The sequence below is a fragment of the Zalophus californianus genome, chromosome 4 (assembly GCF_009762305.2).
Source record: "Zalophus californianus isolate mZalCal1 chromosome 4, mZalCal1.pri.v2, whole genome shotgun sequence".
NCBI lineage: Eukaryota > Metazoa > Chordata > Mammalia > Carnivora > Otariidae > Zalophus > Zalophus californianus.
Window position 1 is genome coordinate 41242601 of NC_045598.1, and position 23698 is coordinate 41266298.

The window sequence follows — 23698 nt, forward strand, 5'->3', positions numbered from 1 at the left end:
TGTATCTCTGTGTCTCGAATGAATAAATAAAAAAATCTTTAAAAAAAAAAAAGATCAAGTCCATTTACATTCCTTGGGCTGGGATCCTAATCTTTTGCCATTTCCTCCTCCCCAAGTCAGTCCAATATTCTAGACACTTTCAAACCAGGTTCCCAAATACACTTTTTCATGTCTCAGTGTCATTGTTAGTGTTCTTTTCTCTTTCAAGATGTCCTTATCCTTCTCTGCTTGACAAACTAATTCTACTTTTTTTTTTTTTTAAAGATTTTATTTATTTGACAGAGACACAGAGAGAGAGGGAACACAAGCAGGGGGAGTGGGAGTGGGAGAGGGAGAAGCAGGCTTCCCACTGAGCAGGGAGCCTGACGCGGGGCTCGATCCCAGGACCCTGGGATCATGACCTGAGCCGAAGGCAGACGCTTAATGACTGAGCCACCCACGCGCCCCTAATTCTACTTTTTATGATCTAACTCCTCAAGGAGCTCTTCCCTGATTTTTTATTCACTTCCTTTGGTGGTGGCATAAGCCACGTATTTATACAGCTACATACAAATCTCTCATTTTGAGCTCCTTGAAATCAGGGCCAGGTCATAATAAATGCTCAGCAGTAATAATAGTTAAATGCTTATTGAGCACCTACCTTATGTCATTTACCTAAGTGTTGTATTTGTATTAACTCAATCTCTGCAATAACCCTATGTGGTAGATACTGTTACTGTCATTTTACAAATGAGAACGCTGAGGCTTAGAAAAGATTAAGTAACTTGTTGCACATTATATGGTTAATAACTAGCAAAGCTCAGGGTTGGACTTAGGGTCCATGTTCTTTAACTCCATATGTCACAGTGGCTTACTATGACATTCTCTAAATGGTGTTTTTTGATGAACCAAAATTCTTAACTTTGATGTAGTTAAATTTATCTGTCATTTTCTTTATAATTAGGAGTTCTGTATCCTGTTTAAGAAGCTTTTCTCTATTCCCAAATTATGATGGTATTCTCCTGTTTTGCCTTCTGGAAAATTTGTTGTTCTTTCACAGTTAAGAATAAAGGAATCACCTGGAATTAATTTTTGTGTGTAGTACAAGGAAGGGTCAGGTTTCAATTTTTTCCCGTATTGTCCTAGCACCACATATTGAAAGATTGTTACTTAGTGCTCTTTGGTGCCACATTTATCACAAATCAAGTGTCTATGTACATGAGTGGGCCTGTTTCTGGGCTCTATTCTGTTTCCTTGGTGTGTTTATTTATCCTTGCTCCAAAACCACATTTTCTTAATTACTATAGCTTTATCATATGACTTTATATTTAAGAGAGTAAACCCTCTAAGAATGTTTCTATCTTTTCCAGAAAGCCTTTGCTATTCTTTATCTTTTGTACCATTTTGTATTTGTATTTTAGAATTAGCTTGACAAATTCCAAAAATGCCTTTTGGAATTTTAATTTGCATTGCATTTAATCTATAGTTTAATTTTAATATGTTGCAGTATTAAATTTTCCAATCCTTGAAATGATATTTCCATTTACTTATGTCCTCTTTGATTTATCATAATTTTTAATATAATTTTAAAATTTGCAACAACCTTATACTTACAGAAAAGTTGCAAGTACAGTACAACTCCCCAAATTGAGAATAAGTTGCTAAATGAATGTCCCATCACCCCTGAATGCTTTATATTTCCTGCAAATAAGGAAATTTTCCTGTATACACACTTTACAACCACTATAATCAGGAAATTAACATTGATGCACTAATGTCTTCTAATCCTTAGACTCTGTTCAGATTTCTCCACTCTGTTCAGATTTCTCCAGTTGTCCCAGTAATGTCCTTTATAGCAACAGGATCTGGTTCAGCGTCACATTTTACATTTAGTTTTCATGTCTCTTTCAGTCTAGAATGGTTCCACAGTCTTTCCTTGACTTTTATGACCTTGACACTTTTTTTTTTTTAAAGATTTTGTTTTTAAGTAATCTCTACATCCAACATGGGGCTTGACCCCACAGCTCTGAGACCAAGAGTCACATGTTCACCTACTGAGCCAGCCAGGTACTCCTGATCTTGACAGTTTTAAAAGTTATAGGCTAATTATTTTGTAGAATGTTCCCCAGTTTGTTTTTTTTCCTGATGTTTTTTCATGAGTTGATTGAGATTACATTGTATCTTTGGCCCAAAGATCACAGAAATGATTCTGTGTTCTTCTTGCAGGGTTTGTTTGTCCCACTACTGATGATATTTACTTTGATCATCTCATTAAGGTAGTATTGCCAGGCTTTGTTGTAAAATTTCATCTTTTTCCCTTCTTATTTAATATTTTGTGGGGAAGTATTTAGAAGCTATGCCGATATCCCATTCCTCATCAAACTTTTAGTTTATGTATATCAGTAGTAATACGGTTTTCTGTTATACTGAGCAAACTAATAATTCTTTATCATCATTTATTTTAATGCCCAGATTACCCTCAGTTTGGCTAGTAGAATTCCCTTTAAACTGATTTCTGTGTTCTTTTGACATGTCCCTATAATTCTCTTGAGTATTTCCTTACTTTATGGCACAAAAAAGTATTCCTTCCTTACTTTCTGGCACAAAAAAAAGATGTTCCAGGCTTATTTTCTCCCTTCCCCGTCCTAGTTCCATAATCAATCCTTTTTCCAAGAAGCCCTGGTACCTTTTAATGGAGAATGGTATTTAGAAATCAACACCTAGCGTTAGGTGTATTTGGTGCTGTTAGGTGTGATGGCACTCAGGTCCTCTCATAGCTAAGAAACATACATGTTATATATATGTATGTGTACACACATGTGCATCCATGTCCATATTTATTTATTTACTTATATATTGAAAACTGTGAGTTCATATCAATACCTTATCCCCAGAAATCATTCTGGTTTTCTCGCCTACCATATTTGTAGCACTATTTTCCAACCCCTTAAAGTGAGAAACCCTTTACCCTTGTTATGTTTACTTATTTGGCCAATCCTTCTGTATGTAATTAGTTTCCCATCATTACCCACTTCTTGTGTGAATGTCATCCTTACTCCACTCAGCCTTGGAAACCTGTGCCGGGTTGATTCTGTCCCCTGCAACGTGGACTCCCTCTTCGCCTTTCTTGGATTCTGACTCCTCATGCTGGACTTCTCCACTGTGTAGATTCCCTCTTCATCCTGTTTTGGGCTTTGGTGCCTTGTGCCACATTGTGTGCTGGTATGATGTTCAGTAGTCCCACCTCATGTGGAGTTTTGCTTTCTGTGGTTTCAGTTACCCACGGTTAACTGAGTTCTGGAAGCAAATGATCCTTCTGACGTATTGCCTAATGCTACTTCACAATGCCTATTAATTCACTTCTTCTCATCACGTAGATATTTTATCATCTCCCATCATCATAAAAAGGGTGAGTACAGTACATTAAGATATTTTTAGGGCACAGATGTATGTGAGGAACAGACCACATTCACATAACTTTTATTGTATATTGTTATAATTGTTCTATTTTATTATTGTTAGTCTCTTACTGTGATCTCTTAGTAATTTATAAATACATTTTATCATAGGTATGTATGGGAAAAAACACGGTATATATAGGGTCTGGTACTATCCATGGTGTCAGGCATCCTGGGTGTCTTGGAACATATCCCTTGTTGATAAGGGGGGACTATTGTTGTCCCTCTACATCTTGCTCAGGCTCTTGATTCCTGAGCTGGATCTTTCACTCATTTGGTATAGTACTTACAGAGCATTTTCCCTCTAATGTTCCTTTTCTGTTTCAGGATTCATTTCAAGATCCCACATTGCATTTAGTTATGGCAATTCCTTATTCTTTTCTTGTCTTTCGTACCTTGACTTTTTTTTAAATTTTTATTTTTTTAAAGGTTTTATTTATTTATTTGACAGAGAGAGAGAGTGCACAGGCAGAAGGAATAGGAGAGGGAGAAGTAGGCTCCCTGCTCACCGCAGGGCTCAATCCACGGACCCTGGGATCATGACCTGAGCTGAAAGCAGCCACCTAACCGACTGAGCCACCCAGGCACATTTATGACCTTGACATTTTTGATGAGTATTATTTTGTAGCATGTCTCTCAATTTGGGCATATTTGATGTTTTCTCATGATTAGATTGAGATTATATATGTTTGGAAGAATACCACAGAAGTGATGCTGTTTCCTCCTCCGTGGGTTGTATTGGGAGGTATATTATATCAATAAATTTATTACTGGTGATGTTAACCTTTATCACTGGACTAAGGTGGTGTCTGCCAGATTTCTCCATTATAAAATTACTATTTTTCCCTTTGTAATTTATAAGTATCTTGGGGAAGATACTTTGAGACTTTGCTAATATCCTATTTCTTCTCAAACTTTTGTCCACTGATTTTAAATATCAATATGCCATCAGTGGATCTTGTTTGTGATAATTACTGTTGTGGTTTTTGTCTAATGATGATTTTTAAATCTCTCTCATTCCTTCTGTACTAACGAATTGTAATTCTTCTGAAGAAGGAGCTGTGCCTTCTTCCCATTTATTTACTTACTGAATTACTTATATCATTATTAGATTCTTGGATGTTTATTTTATTCAGTGGGTTATAGCCCAGTCCTATCATTTGTGGCTCAAATTCTTCAGGCGTTTGTCCCTGGAACTCCTTCAGGTTGACTCCTGTTTCCTTTTGACATGTCCCCCATTCTTTTCATGCACTTCCTCAATCTACCTATCTACCTACCTACCTACAGTACGTAGGTAGTTTATTAATTTCATTAGTTATTTCAGGTAACCAACTTTAAATTTTATTGATCTTATGTTGCTCTCAATTTGATTATTTTATGTTCTTTATCATTTTCTTTCTACTTGTTTTGAATTTAATTTCCTGTTGTTTTCAGCCTTTTAGCTTTTCTATACATGGATTTTAGGCTATAAATTTCCCTTTATTACTGTTTTAAACTGCCTCCAGCAAGTTTCAATATGCCTTATTTTCATTTATGCAGTTCTAAGCATTTTCTAATTTCTTTTTTTTTTCCAAGATTTTACTTATTTGAGAGAGAGAGATGCACTAATGGGGGTAGAGGGTGGGGAGAGGGAGAAGCAGGCTCCCCACTGAGCAGGGAGCCCCATGCAGGCCTTGATTTCAGGACCTCGGGATCATGACCTGAGCCGAAGCCAGACACTTAACTGAGCCACCCAGGCGCCCCTAAACATTTTCTAATTTCTAGTGGGATATTTTCTTTGACCACTGGATTATCTAGTTGTGTTTTTTTCCCCAAATATCTGAATATTTTCTAATTTATACTTTTGTAACTGATTTCTAGCTTATATTTTCACTATAAATATGTTTTGTATGATTTCAATCCTTTGAAATTTGTTGAGACTTGTTTTAGGGTTCATTATATGGTCAATTTTTAGAAATGTTCTATGGGTGCTTGAAAAGAATGTCTGTTTCATATTTGTTGTGTGTAGTGTTCTATGTATGTCCATTGGATCAAGTTTATGTCAGGGATTGTTCATATCTTCTAGATTCTTTTTTTTTTTTAAGATTTTATTTATTTGACAGAGAGAGACACAGTGAGACAGGGAACAGGGGAGTGGGAGAGGGAGAAGCAGGCTTCCTGTGGAGCAGGGAGCCTGTTGTGGGGCTCGATCCCAGGACCCTGGGATCATGACCTGAGACGAAGGCAGACGCTTAATGACTGAGCCACCCAGGCGCCCCTTTATCTTCAAAGATTTTTACTAATTTTTTGTCTGCTTCGTCTAATTGGTTAATGAAGGAGATGTATTAAAATCTGCCATTATGATTGTGGTATTTTGTCTATTTTTCCTTATATTCTATATGTTTTTGCCATATCGAACATTTTTTGAATCCATTTTATTAGTTACATAGAAATTTACATTTATTCTGTCTTCTGGATGACTTGAACCTCTTGTATTTGCAAAGTGAGGCTCTGATTTCCTGGTAAAGTCTATTTTATGCAATTTTAATAATAGCAACTTTTTTGGAATTTAGTGTTTCTATGATCAATTTCTTTTTTTTTTTTTTGGATCTGTCTTTTTCTATACTCCTACTTTTAATATTTCTGTATCCTTATGTTTAGGAAGTGTCTCTTGTAAGCATCGTAAAATCTTGTTTACAAAACTTTTTTTTTTTTAAGATTTTATTTGTTTATTTGAGAGAGAGAGAGTACGCACACATGCTAAATGGTGGGGGTGGGAGCAGAGGGAGAGGACAAGCAAACTGCACTGAGCGTGGAACCAGTTGTGGGGCTAGACTCTGGAACCATGAGATCATGACCTGAGCCGAAACCAAGAGTCTGATGCTTAACCAGCTGAGCCCCCAGGCGCCCCTGAACCCTTTTTTTTTTTTTAAGATTTATTTTATTTATTTGAGGGCAAAGGGGGCAGAGGGGGAGGAAGAGAAATCCCAAGCAGGCTCCATGCCCACGGCAGCGGAACCCAGCGTGGGACTCAGTCTCTCCACCCCAAGATCATGACCTGAGCCAAAATCAAGAGTCAGGTGCTTAACTGACTGAGCCACCCAGGTGTCCCTCCCTTTTTGTTTTAATTGGAACATTTACATACTTCATTTACACTTAATTTAATTATTGGTGTTTTAGGGTTAAAATTTATCATCTTACCATATATATTTTCTTTTTGTCTTGTATACTCTTTTTTTTTTTTAAGATTTTATTTATTTGACAGAGAGATACACAGCGAGAGGGGAACACAAGCAGGGGGAGTGGGAGAGGGAGAAGCAGACTTCCGCTGAGCAGGGAGCCCGATGCGGGGCTCGATCCCAGGACCCTGGGATCATGACCTGAGCTGAAGGCAGACGCTTAACGACTGAGCCACCCAGGCGCCCCTTCATACTCTGTTTCTTCTATTTTCCTTTCTTGTCAAGTTTTGGATTATTTTTCATTATTGAATTTTTAAATTTATTATTTTGGAAGTTAAACACTTAACCTTCTAGTGATTACTCTAAAAATTATAACAAATCCTTCAGTTGCCAAAGTCTAATGTTAACTGGTAGTTTTATCTTCTTTCCAAACATTGCAGAACCTTAGAATTCTTTAACTCCGTTTCCTCTTTCCCAATCTATTTGCAGTTGTTCTGTATTTAATTTTGTATGTATTTATTTACAACCTCACAAGATAGTATTTTATGTAGTTAGTATTCATTTAGTTTTGCCCACATACTTACCATTAAAAAAAATTTTTTTTTAGTTTTTATTTAAATTCTATTTATTTAAATTTATTTAAACATAGAGTATAATATTGGTTTCAGGTGTACAGTTTAGTGATTCAACACTTCTATACAATACCCAGTGCTCATCACAGCAAGTGCCCTCCTTAATCCCCATCACCTATTTCCCCTGTCCCCCCAACCCACCTCCCCTCTGGCAACCATCAGTTTGTTCTCTATATACTTAAGAGTCTGTTTCTTGGTTTGCCTTTCTCTTTTTTTCCCTATGCTTGTTTGTTTTGTTTCTTAAGTTCCACATATGAGTGAAATCATATGGTATTTGTATTTAACTGACTTATTTCGCTTAGCATAATGCACTCTAGCTCCATCCATGTCCTTGCAAATGGCAAGATTTCATTCCTTTTTATGGCCGAGTAATATTCCATTGTGTGTGTGTGTGTGTGTGTGTGTGTGTGTGTGTGTATGTATCTTTATCTTTTCATCAGTCGATAGACACTGGGCTTTTCCCATAGTTTGGCTATTGTCGATAAATAAACATTGAGATGCATGTATCCCTTTGAATCAGTATTTTTGTATCCTTTGGGTAAATACCTAGTAGTGCAATTGCTGGGTCCCTAGGGTGGTTCTATTTTTAACTTTTTGAGGAACCTCCATACTGTTTTCCGGAATAGCTGTACCAATTTTCAGTCCCACCAACAGTGGAGGAGGCTTCTCCTTTCTCAACATCCTTGCCAACACCTATTGTTTCTTGTGTTGTTAATTTTAGCCATTCTGACAGTTGTGAGGTGATAGCTCATTGTGATTGGTATTTCCCTGATGATGAGTGATGTTGCATCTTTTCATGTGTCTGTTGGCCATTTATATGTCTTCTTTGGAAAAATGTCTGTTCATGTCTTCTCACTTTTTAACTGGATTATTTGTTTTTTGGGTGTTGGGTTGTATAAATTCTTTATATATTTATATATTTTGGATAGTAACCCTTTCTCAGATATGTCATTTGCAAATATCTTCTCCCATTCCATAGGTTGCCTTATGTTGTGTTCATTGTTTACTTCACTGTGCATGCAGAAGCTTTTATTTTGATGAAGTCCCAAGAGTTTATTTTTCCTTTTGTTTCCCTTGCTTCAGGAGACATATTTAGTCAGAAAGAGGTTATTGCTAGTGTTCTACTCTAGGATTTTGATGGTTTCCTGTCTTTAATCCATTTTGATTTTATTTTTGTGTATGGTGTAAGAAAGTGGTCCAGTTTCATTCTTTTCTATGTTCCTGTCCAGTTCACCCAACACCATTTATTGAAGAGACTTTTTCCCATTGAATATTCTTTACTTCTTTGTCAAAGATTAATTGACCATATAGTTGTGGGTTCATTTCTGGGTTTTCTATTCTATTCCATTGATCTATGTGTCTGTTTTTCTGCCAGTACCATACTGTATTGATCACCACAGCTTTAGAATATAACTAGAAGTCTGGAATTGTGATGCCAGCTTTGCTTTGCTTTTTTCAAGATTGGTTTGGCTATTTGTGGTCTTTTGTGGTTACATACAAATTTTAGGATTGTTTGTTCTAACTCTGAAAAATGTTTGTGGTATTTTGATAGGGATTGCATTAAATGTGTAAATTGCCTTGGGTGGAATAGACATTTTAACAATATTTGTTCTTCCAATCCATGAGCATGGCATGTCTTTCTTTGTGTCCTTTTCAATTTCTTTCATCCATGTTTTATAGTTTTCAGAGTACTAGTCTTTCACCTCTTTGGTTAGGTTTATTCCTAGGTTTCTTATGGTTTTCTGGGCTTATTATTTTTGTTGCTCTATTCTTTCCTGCTTCCACCATCTTCCATCAGACATTATCCATGTATGCATGGAGAATACTTTGTCAAATTTTCTTTAATGTGTGTCCTCTCCTGGAATTTACAATTCCTCCAGGAGAAAAGTGTCCTTAAATATGAGGCTTATCTTCTAAATGTTTGTCTTCTCCTAGATTTTGGCCTGTTAATTCTTTACTACCTTGTTGTTTTCTATTGTCTTCAACCAGTTATTTTTATTTATTTATTTATTTATTTATCTTTAAAAAAATTTTTTTATTGTTATGTTAATCACCATACATTACATCGTTAGTTTTTGATGTAGTGTTCCATGATTCATTGTTTGTGCATAACACCCAGTGCTCCACGCAGAATGTGCCCTCTTTAATACCCATCACCAGGCTAACCCATCCCCCCACCCTCCTCCCCTCTAGAACCCTCAGTTTGTTTTTCAGAGTCCATTGTCTCTCATGGTTCGTCTCCCCGTCCGACTTACTCCCCTTCATTCTTCCCCTCCTGCTATCTTCTTCTTTTTCTTTTTTCTTAACATCTGTTGCATTATTTGTTTCAGAAGTACAGATCTGTGATTCAACAGTCTTGCACAATTCACAGCGCTCACCATAGCACATACCCTCCCCAATGTCTATCACCCAGCCACCCCATCCCTCCCACCCCCCACCACTCCAGCAACCCTCAGTTTGTTTCCAGAGATTAAGAATTCCTCATATCAGTGAGGTCATATGATACATGTCTTTCTCTGATTGACTTATTTCACTCAGCATAACACCCTCCAGTTCCATCCACGTCGTTGCAAATGGCAAGATCTCATTCCTTTTGATGGCTGCATAATATTCCATTGTGTATATATACCACATATTCTTTATCCATTCATCTGTTGTTAGACATCTTGGCTCTTTCCACAGTTTGGCTATTGTGGACATTGATGCTATAAACATTGGGGTGCACGTACCCCTTCGGATCCCGACATTTGTATCTTTGGGGTAAATACCCAGTAGTGCAATTGCTGGATCGTATGGTAGCTCTATTTTCAACTGTTTGAGGAACCTCCATACTGTTTTCCAGAGGGGTTGCACCAGCTTGCATTCCCACCAACAGTGTAGGAGGGTTCCCCTTTCTCTGCATCCCCGCCAACATCTGTCGTTTCCTGACTTGTTAATTTTAGCCATTCTGACTGGTGTGAGGTGGTATCTCATTGAGGTTTTGATTTGGATTTCCCTGATGCCGAGCGATGTTGAGCACTTTTTCATGTGTCTGTTGGCCATTTGGATGTCTTCTTTGGAAAAACGTCTGTTCATGTCTTCTGCCCGTTTCTTGTTTGGGTTATTTGTTCTTTGGGTGTTGAGTTTGATAAGTTCTTTATAGATTTTGGATACTAGCCCTTTATCTGATATGTCATTTGCAAATATTTTCTCCCATTCTGTCGGTTGTCTTTTGGTTTTGTGGACTGTTTCTTTTGCTGTGCAAAAGCTTTTTATCTTGATGAAATCCCAATAGTTCATTTTTGCCCTTGCTTCCCTTGCCTTTGGCAATGTTTCTAGGAAGAAGCTGCTGTGGCTGAGGTCGAAGAGGTTGCTACCTGTGTTCTCCTTTAGGATTTTGATGGACTCCTGTCTCACATTTGGGTCTTTCAACCATTTGGAGTCTATTTTTGTGTGTGGTGTAAGGAAATGGTCCAGTTTCATTCTTCTGCATGTGGCTGTCCAATTTTCCCAACACCATTTGTTGAAGAGACTGTCTTTTTTCCATTGGAATTCTTTCCTGCTTTGTCAAAGATGAGTTGACTATAGAGTTGAGGGTCCATTTCTGGGCTCTCGATTCTGTTCCATTGATCTATGTGTCTGTTTTTGTGCCAGTACCATACTGTCTTGATGATGACAGCTTTGTAATAGAGCTGGAAGTATGGAATTGTGATGCCGCCAGCTTTACTTTTCTTTTTCAAGATTCCTCTGGCTATTCGGGGTCTCTTCTGGTTCCATACAAATTTTAGGATTATTTGTTCCATTTCTTTGAAAAAAGTGGATGGTATTTGGATGGGGATTGCATTGAATGTGTAGATTGCTCTAGGTAGCATTGACATCTTCACAGTATTTGTTCTTCCAATCCATGAGCATGGAACGTTTTTGCATTTCTTTGTGTCTTCTTCAATTTCTCTCATGAGTATTTTATAGTTTTCTGAGTACAGATCCTTTGCCTCTTTGGTTAAACTTATTCCTAGGTATCTTACGATTTTGAGTGCGGTTATAAATAGGATCGACTCCTTGATTTGTCTCTCTTCTGTCTTGTTGTTGGTGTATAGGAATGCCACTGATTTCTGTGCATTGATTTTATATCCTGCTACTTTACTGAATTCCTGTATGAGTTCTAGAAGTTTTGGGGTGGAGTCTTTGGGTTTTCCACATACAGTATCATATCATCTGCAAAGAGTGAGAGTTTGACTTCCTCTTTGCCAATTTGGATGCCTTTGATTTCTTTTTGTTGTCTGATTGCTGTGGCTAGGACTTCTCATACTATGTTGAATAGCAGTGGTGATAGTGAACATCCCTGCCGCGTTCCTGACCTTAGAGGAAAAGCTCTCAGCTTTTCCCCATTGAGAATGATATTCGCTGTAGGTTTTTCATAGATGGCTCTTATGATATTGAGGTATGTACCCTCTATCCCTATACTCTGAAGAGTTTTGATCAAGAAAGGATGCTGTACTTTGTCAAATGCTTTTTCTGCATCTATTGAGAGGATCATATGATTCTTGTTCTTTCTTTTGTTAATGTATTGTATCACGTTGATTGATTTGCGAATGTTGAACCAAACTTGCAGCCCAGGGATAAATCCCGCTTGGTCATGGTGAATAATCCTTTTAATGTACTGTTCAACCAGTTATTTTTAAATAATTATTCCAGCTTTTCTAGTTGTTCTCAGTGAGAAAGTAGCTTGCTATTATTGAGCATAATTATTCCCTTTGTTGTAAATTGCTGCAAGTAGATTGCATGTTTAGAAAAGATAGGAAGGTGAACCTGTAAAGAAATGGCGCAACTAAAAACCTTTCCTATTAGTATTGAGATTTAAAATTTTTTTCAAACATGAAGCTGTATTGTAGAAATTAACATTTTAATTTTTATAATCTTTTATTCCAGCTCGTGATGCTGATGAGCGAGAGAAGTGGATCCATGCCTTAGAAGAAACAATTCTTCGACATACTCTTCAGCTTCAAGTAAGAGTCTTTACGTGGCTTCTGGATAGTTCATTAGTTTTTTTGTTTGTTTTCTGTTTTTTAAAATAACTGTGATCTGATGTAATGAAAATTTCTTATTTCTGAGGTGCTTATTCTTGCATTCATAGTGTTATATAGTAAAGTTATAAAGCATTTTCTTGTGCTTTCTATAGGGTAAAATACTGATTTTTATCTTAAAATAAGACAGTGCAAGGCGATATTGAATGTGAAATGCTATGTTAAAATGTGCCAGATCATTTTTAAATTTAGTATCTGTAGTTGGTTATTGGGATATAACCAAATTATGCAGTAATGCATGATAATAAGTGCTGAGAGGTTGACCTACTTTTCTTGTTATAGTATTTGGCAGTTACCATGTGTGTTAGGCAGGACTCTTTGGGATGAAAGTAATAGGGAAAAAAAACAAACTGGTTTAAGAGAAAAGTAAATCTGGCTGAGATGTGGTTTGAAGTAGGCATGAAATCCTGAGGACCCAGATCTACCATTTCTATTTCTATGCCTCTTTTCTTCTGGGGTGGCTTTGTTTTTAGATAGGTTCTCTTTATGGTAGTAAGATGGTTGCAGCAATTTCAGTCTCCCATTGTTGAGATGTATAACCTACTATTAGGACAACACTCTAGGAGCTCCAAGTCCACAGGAAGCTATTGTTCTTTCTGGACCGTGGTAGGACTAATAGGATTACCACTGATTACCTTAGCTCCAGTCATTTTCTTAATCCTGACCAATCACAATTTCACAGTCATATGTCCCACTCCTGTAGCTGGGATGTTACCTGCTTCACCAGGAACACTTTGCTGATAGGGTAGAAGATGGTCCCCACCAAGTAAAGTCAGAAAAGGGAAAAAAGATGCTGGGTGACAAAAACCACGAACGTCTACTCTCTCATACTGAAGATAGTTTTCCATGTTTATTCTTCAATGAAAGAGCTTATATTGTGGCATTGGAGGATGTTTTTTAAATTATTTTGATTGATAGGATTGAGTTGTACAAAAGTGAGATTTTATACCATGGTGACATTTTCTCTACTTATTTTTGTCCTATACCAGGAATTGGCTTGATTAGACAAGGTGGTAAGGTGGTGTAGGGATCCCAGGTCCCTACAAGATTGCTAACTCCCCATCACTTGAGAGTGTTCAAATAGGGGCTTAAAAAACATCATTCAAGAATGTAGTTATTAAGAGACTATAAGAAATTAATATGGAGGGTGCCTGGGTGGCTCAGATGGTTAAGCGTCTGCGTTTGGCTCAGGTCATGATCCCAGGGTTCTGGGATCGAGTCCTGCATTGGGCTCCCTGCTCAGCGGGGAGCCTGCTTCTCTCTCTGCCTCTCTCTCTCTCTCTCTCTCTGTTTCTTATGAATAAATAAATAAAATCTTTAAAAAAAATCTGTTTAAAAAAATTAATGAGTTGAACTAGGAGATCTGTAAGTTACTCTTTGAGCTATGTTTTTAAAAGCAACTTCATAATTTCTAAAGGTTTCTTTTTAATTTTAGTCCATTTAATAAATGAATGTGGCGTCATTTCAGCAAATTTGTGATTCAGTATGATAAGTGTTTTAAGAATCATATTAGCCTGGGGGTGCCTGGTTGGCTCAGTGTCTGCCTTCAGCTCAGGTCATGATGCCAGGGTCCTGGAATTAGCCTGCTTCTCCCTCTCCCTCTGCCTGCTGCTCCCCTTGCTTGTGCTTGCGCTCTCTCTCTCTCTCTCTGTCTCTGCGTCAGATAAATAAATAAAATCTTAACAACAACAAAAATGAATTAGCCTGAATGTGGCAGTTGAGATTCCCTCCATGGTTGGTGAGACTGACATTCAAGTCTCTCTGTGATCTATTCTCAACTTGCCTTTCTAGTCATTTCTACCATCAACTTTTTGCTAGAGTGCTGCTGTTAATTTCCTCTGAACACATCTTTTCTGGTCTCCACATTCTTGCACATGATCTTCTCTCTCTCGCTCTGAAATGGTGTCTGCCTCCATTCTGCCTTTGTATACCACCCCTTTTCTTCAAAGCCCAGTGTAGAACTGACCTCTTCTGTGGAGCCTCCCTTGAATGACCCCTCCCTCCCCATACCCCAAACTCAAAGTGATCTCTCTCTTTGGGTGCCATACCTCTTGTACAATTCACTAAGTCCTTATCATATTCTTTTTGTTTATCTTTTAAAGTATATGTAACTCCAACCTCCCCAATTAGGATTCAGACTCCTTAAGGTTGGGTACCTAATTTGATTCAATTTTGGAATTTCTGAGCTTTTGCTCAGAAGAAATAAGAAGAAAAGAAAATTTTATTTATTTTTTAAAGATTTTATTTATTTATTTGAGAGAGAGAGAATGAGAGAGAGCACGAGAGGGAGGAGGGTCAGAGGGAGAAGCAGACTCCCTGCTGAGGAGGGAGCCTGATGTGGGACTTGATCCCAGGACTCCAGGATCATGACCTGAGCCGAAGGCAGTCGCTTAACCAACTGAGCCGCCCAGGCGCCCAAGAAAAGAAAATTTTAAAAGTCTTAGACTCTGATAGCTTTGATATTTAAAATACATGTGATACAAGAGAATCTTTATATGTATTTTCCTAAATAATGTATACAGAAGATAGAACATTTAGAAATATGTAATTAGGGGCACCTGGGTGGCTCAGTCGTTAAGTGTCTGCCTTCGGCTCAGGTCCTGATCCCAGGGTCCTGGGATCGAGCCCCACATCGGGCTCCCTGCTCAGTGGGAAGCCTGCTTCTCCCTCTCCCACTCCCGCTGCTTGTGTTCCCTCTTTCGCCATCTCTCTCTCTCTTGCACTCTGTGTCAAATAAATAAATAACAATCTTAAAAATATATATATATAATTAAATGTTAATTTGATTGGCAAAAAAGTAAAGATTCTCCTCCCAGAGATAGTGAAGTGTGATGAAGAACTTGACTCTGGAGCCCAAATGTCTTAGTGTATATCCCAGTCCCACCACTTACATTTAACTCTTCACATTGAACTTAGTCTCTCTGAGTTCCCATATCCTCATCTATAAAATGAAGATAATAAAAGTACCTACCTTTATAGAGTTGTTTTGATGATTCAATGAGTTAAATGCAAATTTGTTGAAATCATGCCTAGCTATAGTGAGAACTTGACAGACTTTAGCTGTTGTTACTAAGAAACTGCTCTCACTATTTCCACTCTCAGTACTTCACATTCTAAAGAGTGCTCAGTAACTTAGATGAAGAAATAATTGAAGGACTGAGCAAAGGAACAGATGATGTATAGATTGCTTTTCCATTTCTGTTTATCGAGTACTTTGAGATGTATAGTGTCCCATTCAGGCAATGTGGAGTAGGCACTCATGGAGCTCTCTTCCAAACGGGCATGAAGGGCATTTACATGTCTTCCTTTTCCATTGATTTTCATGTCTACTTTAGCCATTAAACTATACTGCTTTGGGTTTGTCATTACTGAGGTCTGCACTACCTCCAAAATAATTGAATTTAAAAGTATTTTCTCTCTCTTTTTTAAAGATTTTATTTATTTATTTGACAGAAACACAGAGAGGGAACACAAGCAGGGGGAGTGGGAGAGGGAGAAGCAGGCTTCCTGCAGAGCAGGGAGCCTGATGTGGGGCTCGATCCCAGGAGACTGGGACCATGACCTGAGCCGAAGGCAAATGCTTAACAACTGAGCCACCCAGGCACCCCTAAAAGTATTTTTTCTTTGACCACAGTTTTCTTACCTTCACCCTCTATCACTTTACTTCTGAACTTTTCTTCTCTCATTTTGGTTTGAGCTCTACTTCTCCATTTTTCCTGGCCATTTAGTACCTTTCTAGTTTTGCCTATGTCATCCTCCAGTGTAGATCTTATATCTGCTTCTTCAACACTGATTTTGCTATCACGTATAGAATTTTTTGTCAGTGGATATTTTGTCCTGTGTCGCATTCTTGTTTCCATTCCCCAGGGCCCCATTGTCTGGTTTCTCTGCTTCTAGTACTGTTAGAGGTCATAATATTGAGATGGCTGTATATATCACAATTTTTAAATTTTGTCTAACTTTAATTCGATTTCTATAACTATTTAACAGTCTTCTTATTGACTCCCTGTTAAATCCCCACAGTGGAATATTTTTCATTATTTTTCAGTATCTAATACAGCCTGCTCCCTTCTTTATAGAAAAGGGTCTTCGATAGTTCTTAGTGATTTCACCTATACTTACTTTCTCTGCTTTGCATATTTCAAAGAAAAACATTCTTACTCTTTCCCAGAGCTAATACAACACCCGTACTCATGACTGCATGATGTTTCCTTTGAGACTATGACCTTACTCCCTCTCCCTCCAGTAGTTCTCACCGTTTTCATGGATTCAGCTAAAACTTCTGTGTAGGTGACTCTTCCTTCCCTCCACACCACTCCCCTTCTTTATATATATATATATATTTTTTTTTTTTTTCATATTTAGCTTTAGTCCCACACTCTTCTCTTTCCTTTTGGATTTTGCCAGTTAGATGGCTCCCTGAAACTCAACCTCAGCATGGCTAAAACTGAACTTATCATTTCTTTCCTTCTCAAACCCATCTCTTTATCTCATTTTTCTGTTTCTATTAATGACAGTGTTATTCTCTGAGCCACTGAAGTTTGAAAATTGAGAGTCCTTTTGGGTGATAACTTCTAAACTGCCAAATCTGGTGTGTGTGTGTGTGTGTGTGTGTGTGTGTGTGTGTGTGTGTGTGTGTGTGTGTGTGTGTGTGTGTGTGTGTGTGTGTGTGTGAGATGTCTTTTTTTAATAGGATCGCTCACACTCTGATGTTCACTTTGACTATCATATAAATTGCATCTTACTATCTCTGGTGCCCTCATATATTTCCTGAATTTATTCTCTTCATCTTATAAAAGAATACCTTTAATAAATGACCTTAGGGCATCTATAACAGTGAAAAACCTTTAATGATTTACATTTGCCTGTAGGTTGAAGTAAAACTTTTTATTAGGGGATTCCAGGCTCTCTTTGATTTGATGCCAACCTGCCTTTTCCACCTCCTGTTCCTACATGTTTCTGGTTCCGTGCTGCTACTCATGCTACTCTCTCTCAGTCCTCACCATCCCCAGTCCTCAAATTTGCTGCTGTAAGATTAATTCCAGTCATTCAAAACTCAGTGCACATATTACCTCTTCATTTCATCTCTTTCTTATCACTATAATAAAAAGTAGTCTCTTACCTCTTTAACCTCTTCTGTAATTTCCCCTTCTGTGTAGCCCATATAGCATTCTGGTATATAATATAACAGTAGCAACTAATATTTGAGCACTTCTTATGTGCCAGGAACTGCATGGACTTCACATGCATTATCTCTTATAATTATACATTATTATATAACTCATTGCCCACTTGAGATTATAAGTTTCACGAGGCAGGAGAGAACCTAACTTTTTGATAGTATTTTTCCCATTGTACCTGTGCCAAGCTCAACAGTCCCTGTCTAACCTTCTGAATATGGTTTAAGAAGCAGTATATTATAGTAGAAAATCTTTAGAGCCAGGCTGACCAGGACTAGGGTCCTGGCTCTGGCATCTTATTAGATATATAATATGGGATAAGAACTTCTTTTAAACCTCTTTTAAACCTTAGCTGATATTTAAAGGTAGGTATAAAATCTCAATCAAGTAGTTGTGTTAAGATGTTATAATATCTCTAGCACATTACATCTTATATCGTGAAGGTACTCATAAATATTAGTTCATTCTTCCTTCCATTCTGATTAACAGTAAATTCATTTAGAGCATGTCTTATACCTTTTCCCTTTCCTTCCATCTTTCCTCTTTTCTTTTCCTGTTGTTCTTGCTCTTCTGTGGGTATCTTAAGATTTATTTATTTTTTTGAGAGAGAGCATGTACACACATTGGGGGAGGGGCAGAGGGAGAGAATCTTTCAAGCAGACTCCACGCTAAGCGTGGAACCCAATGTAGGGCTCAATCCCAGGACCTATGAGATCATGACCTGAGCTGAAACCAAGAGTCAGATGCTTAATTGACTGTGCCCCTTCTATGGGTATCTTAAAATTGCAATTAGGATAGTCTGAAAATGGGAGAAAACAACTAAAATTTTCTCTCCTTTCAAATCCTACGGAAGTTGAGTTTCCAGTAGTCATTCTAAACTTGTATGTTAGCTTGTGTTATCTTTTCATGTATTTACACCCAGCTAAATTAGGACACTCCTTGAAGAGGGGGCAGAAGTGCTTTTGAGCTTCTGAATCCCTTCTTGTTAGCCTGTAAGAAGTCTTCAGTGGATATTTGATGATACTGATTAATGGAGGGAAACCTTTCAGATTCTTTATTTGCCCTAGTAAGCTTTTGTATGAACTATATGCTGAGATGGCCAAGCAAAGGGATTTATCACTGGAAGAAGATAGGATGCTACATCATGTAGGTTTTGCAGTATCGTCCTTTATTATACAAAGTATAGTGAATCATAGCAGCTTGCCTGGATATCATACAGATGTAAAAAGAGTTGTATAAACTTCAGTAAACTTGGGCCTATTTTAGTACAAAACTCTTGCAAGCCCAGAATTCCAGTGTTTAAAATATTATATATATCATGTTATTTAATGTGGGCAAACAAAGCTAGGTATAAACTTCTTAGATTTAAAATCATATAGAACTAAATTTATATCCAAAAGAAAATTGCAAGTGAAATACAAACCAAACACAAAGCAATAAAATCTAAATTAACATTTATTTAATGTGATAAATAATATTGCCTTGTAAAAACGGGTCACCACTTAAAATATGAAAATGGTACTGACTCTTTGTTTGACATGAGTACACTATTGTGTACTTTAAGTTTGACATGAGTACACCACTGTGGATTATGACTGTCATCTTGCCACTTTTCTCTGTTCTGACTACTGGGAAACCTTCATTTGTACATCACATCCTATGAGGTTGTTTGGCGTTTAGTTCACACCTATGTCATTTTCATGGTCAAGGCTCTTCTGTGACTAGTAGTACTTGGTGCCAACTTGATCATAAACAAAAATGGACAATGAAATAAATTGGTACCACTTGGATTTAAGGTTGTTACTGAGATGATTCATTATACAGATTTGTGGTTATACAGATTTCTATAGTTTATCAAAATGAAAACATAAAAGAATACGGTAGATACTTTTTTAGATCCCAATTTAAAAACCTTCATGTGGATGTATACTAATTGAGTAATATAGACCTTTGCATTTTTTGCTTTTATGCTATAACTTAGTTGATATTCAAAAGAATTTTATACCAAATGGCTTCTGTGGTTGTTGTTTGGGCCAAGAAATTGGGCTATAATTGTCCTCGCCTATGTAAGTTTATGTAGGCCACTGTAGACTGCATCTTAGGTGGTTATCAAATTGGAATTTCATTGCTACTCTCTTGTAATTTTATAATTTTTGCCCTTTATTATACATTCACTGTCCATTGGCTTTGATCTCAAGGCCCTAGAGAGAAAAGGGCATGATACCTTGTGTAAGAATATGGTTGAGGGGAATAGAGAGTGCTGTTAGAAACCTTACAAGAAATGCCCCTGAATCTGTGAGTAAAACATCATTATTCATAAAGGAAAAGTGATAGAATTCAGATTGCAAATCATTATTGAAGCTGACAAAATAATAGAGCCATTTTGAAGCTTTTTTTTTTCAAAATTAGATACTTCAGTTACATATCTGCCAAACTTTTCTTATAGACAAACACAAATTTAGTATTTAAGGTGAAATTTGGGATAGTAGCTGAGAAATTAATCTTTAGTATTAGGATACCTTGATTCTACCCTCTTTTCGATAATGGCTCATGTGTCTAACTGGGTAACTAAAATTAACTGAAATCTTTTGAGTACTATTCTTGAGTGTTAAGCTACTTCACTGAAGATTAGTGTTTTGAACATTTCAGTTTTTCAATAAAGATCTGTTTTCTCCTACCACCTTAAGATTTTATTTTTGTGTCATGTAGAAAAATAAGATGTGTTTTTTCTCCCTTGAAATGCTTTGTTACCCCAAGAAAATGATTGCAATGTAGATATGTCACCTCTTCCACAGGTAAACTGGTATGGAGAAGTAGCCAGTAATACTTGGGTTTCCTATAACAAAGGAAAATTCCCCTAAGGGTTGTTACCAGTGCCATTGCTATTATTGAGGGCAGATGAATTTCTGGCTCCTAAATTGGAAGTTAGGATTCTAGGATTCATTTTTTATTCAGTTCTGTTGTTTCATCTATCTTGAACTCTTGGGAAGCAAATAAGAACAAATGGTCCAGTTTTATAGCTGCTAAAGGTTATTCTTTTAACTGCCAGAAATTTATCTGAACTGTGTGTTTTTATGGACATCTTTTAGAACTTTTATTTCCTGCCTTCTCTGTATAAAAATAAAGTTTAAAATTAAAAAAATAATGCATGTTCAATTCAGAACATATGGAGAATACAAAAAAGTTTTGTGCATTTGGTAAATACTTATATGTATTTAATGTGTTCCATGCACTACTAGTTGTAAAGGATATTGTGAATAAATGACATGTTGTCCTTGTCTTTACAGAGTTCAGTCTAGTATAAAGTAGAAAATAAAAATCGTGAGGATTGAAGTTTTAAAAAACTGTTAATGACATAAGTCATGCTTCTAAAAAATTTTAAACTATGCAGAAGTATATAAAATAAAAGCAGTAGTGTTTCCCACACCCTTTCTTTAGAGATAAACACATAGTTCTTATTTGTTAACTTCTAAGGTAAAGTTAGAGCATTTAAAATGAAGAGTAATTATATAATACAAAGCCGTCTCACCCATCTTGTGGCAAGGAGCTATGTACTTCCAACCAAATTTAACAACTTGCATTGTTTTTAACTCATGTGTTTTTAATGAAATCTACAAGTTGTTTCAGAACAATGTTAAGTGACTGATGCAGGGTTTTTTGTGTAAAAATTGGGGCAATAGTGCCTAATATAAGTTTTTAAAATTAAATAGTACTAAAAGGCTCATACAGAAAAACAACAGCCTTCTGTCTCTCTGCTTTCTCTGTTCTGCTTGCTAGACTAGCTATTTTCAGCCTTTTTATTTGTTTATACTGCTGTTTCATACTATACTACCTGGCATTTATTTCATTCAAGAGACCTAATTAAGCACCTAATACATGTCAGTCCCTATGTGGAGGAGATACTTGGTGAACAAGGCAGTACACTATCATAGCCATTATGAGGTTTATAGAGGGTGTTTGTTCCGAACTTTGAATAAAATAATTCTTCAGTTTGATAATGCATTAAGAATTGCAAATAAAACAAACTTTTGGAACATGGTCACCTTGATCATGAGATGGTAAGGACTGCTTCTACCATATGGCAAGTGGTGTTTTTATTCCATATGGCCAAAGTTTCTATGTGGAAATTTATTGGCTGACTTTAGTTTTGAGACTTTCAGGTATTGGTCAGACAAAATAGTGGAGCTACATATCCTCCTTCCAAGAGTTGTCTTTTAATGTTATCTGTTCCAGTCATTTGGCCTGAGTTACAAAGCAAATTCATAGGGTAACTATGAATTTTTCCTATTTTGCTTCTTTTTTTGCTTCTGTTGCTACCAAAAGTATTTGTTGTCTATGTCTTAGGTGACACCAGAGCAAAATGTGATTTATAGGTAAACATAATTGGGCTCTCTAGCAGAAATACTATTTTTGAAAGTAGTGCATGAATTCCATTTGGTTAAAATTTTCTTTTCATCTTAATAGCTGTAGGTAAAGTTGGCCTATTTTTTGCTTGACTTGCCATTTGAAAGACCCCCTCACCCTGAATCTTAGTATTTTTGTTTTTCTCAGGTTGTTTTTTGTCTTCTTAATCATCCTATTGTATTCTTCTTTATTTTGAACAAAAACAGAAAAAGTACTAATTTAATCATATAATAGCCTTAGTTATGTAGTTCAAAGATAAGTATTGAAGTTTTTGTTTTTTTTTTTAATACATACGTTGGAAATCAGTTGTTATATATGGGTTTAAGGCATTGGTCCCTTAACTTTCTTCTGAAGTAACCTGTAGATGTTTTAAAAAAAAAAAAAAGAAACACTTGAGTTGCCAAATTTGATTAGAAGTCTTATAATTTCTTGGGGTAAATTGGGTAAAGTTACCTTGTATTTTGTATTACTTTTCATTTTAAATGCTACATCTTTTATGCACACTAACTTTATACAAGGATTAGGAAATGAGAACTACATGTCTGTAACAGATAGTAATCTCTAGCATGAAACTGTGAAAAGGTAGACTTTGGACTGTAGCTGTGACCTCTTTAAATGGGTAACTAGAACCTAGAGTTTTATATATGCAGTTGAGGAAGACTCAGCTGTATTAGGAGACCATTGTAAATCATATACTCTATTGCCATTACCCCTAATCTTAACACTTAAGCCTATTAAACAACTTATGATAATTGGGTCTGCTAAAATTCTACTAAACTTTACTAAACTTTACACTAGTCTATCAAAAATGACAGTGCATTAGATTTTGAAACTACTGACCCATGATGATGGTGGTGGTGATGATGATAATGATAATGATGGGTGATGTGGAGGACACTTTAAAAATCTAATACTTTGGTAAGCACTGTTAAATACAAAGTCACTGATGACCCTTCATGGGTTTCTTTGTCTAGTTGGGGAGATAAACACATGAAGGACCTGATAAGCAAGAATGACATAAATGCGTATTGTCTCTTATGGACTCAAACAGTACAGTACATAGACAGAATTAGAGATGTAGGCCTTTTTCCCTGGCCTGGAGAACTGTTAGATCAGCCAGTATTGAATTACATCCTTTGGGCTGCTCAGGCACAAAATTAACTGCTAGAAAAGCAGATATTAAAGGAAAACTTTAAAGGGTGTTAGTGGAAGTTGTTAGACATTGACCTTGCCCCATTTGGCAAAATTAATGAATTTTTCTACATCCCTGTTTATAGTTTAATTGATATTTATCATATAGTTGATGTTTATTTTCAGAACCTATTACCATAGGAAATCCATTATTGAGCACTAATATGTGCCAGGCATGTAGCTAAATACTGAGGATATAATGTTGAACAAAATCAGTTAGATCCTTGCTTCGTTAAGCTTACAGTCTAGTGATGAACATAACATTAATGAAAGAATAATGCAGTTAGGAAGCAGAGAAGTGGTTGATGGAATTGACTGCTTGAGGGCCATTAGGGAAATTTGGGGATGATAGAAATATCCTGTCTTAATTGTGGTGGTGATTACTTGTGTGCATACATTTGTCAAAATATATTGAACTGTACATCTAAAACGGATGTGTTTTATTATATGTAAATTATAACTCAATAAGGTTAATGAAAAATAACTCAAGTACACATAAAATTATAGCTGTGGTGAGGAGAGTTGCAGGGGCCATGAGAACATATATGATAGGAAGAATTCACATAGGTGGGGAGGACAAGATGATGAATAGCCGTAAATTGAAGGGATTGGTGTCAAGGGGATAGTGTAAAA

At 36.6% G+C, this 23698-nt stretch overlaps 1 protein-coding gene across 4 annotated transcripts in view; it reads left to right on the plus strand.

Annotated features, from left to right (window-relative positions):
* Nucleotides 1–23698, plus strand: part of OSBPL9 (oxysterol binding protein like 9) — a 176468-nt gene that overhangs the window by 81239 nt on the left and 71531 nt on the right. For all 4 annotated transcript variants that reach the window (XM_027610399.2, XM_027610410.2, XM_027610418.2 and 1 more), the window contains exon 4: nucleotides 12136–12212. In XM_027610399.2, coding sequence (XP_027466200.1) covers nucleotides 12136–12212 — 77 coding nt within the window. The remainder of the gene's footprint in view (nucleotides 1–12135; nucleotides 12213–23698) is intronic.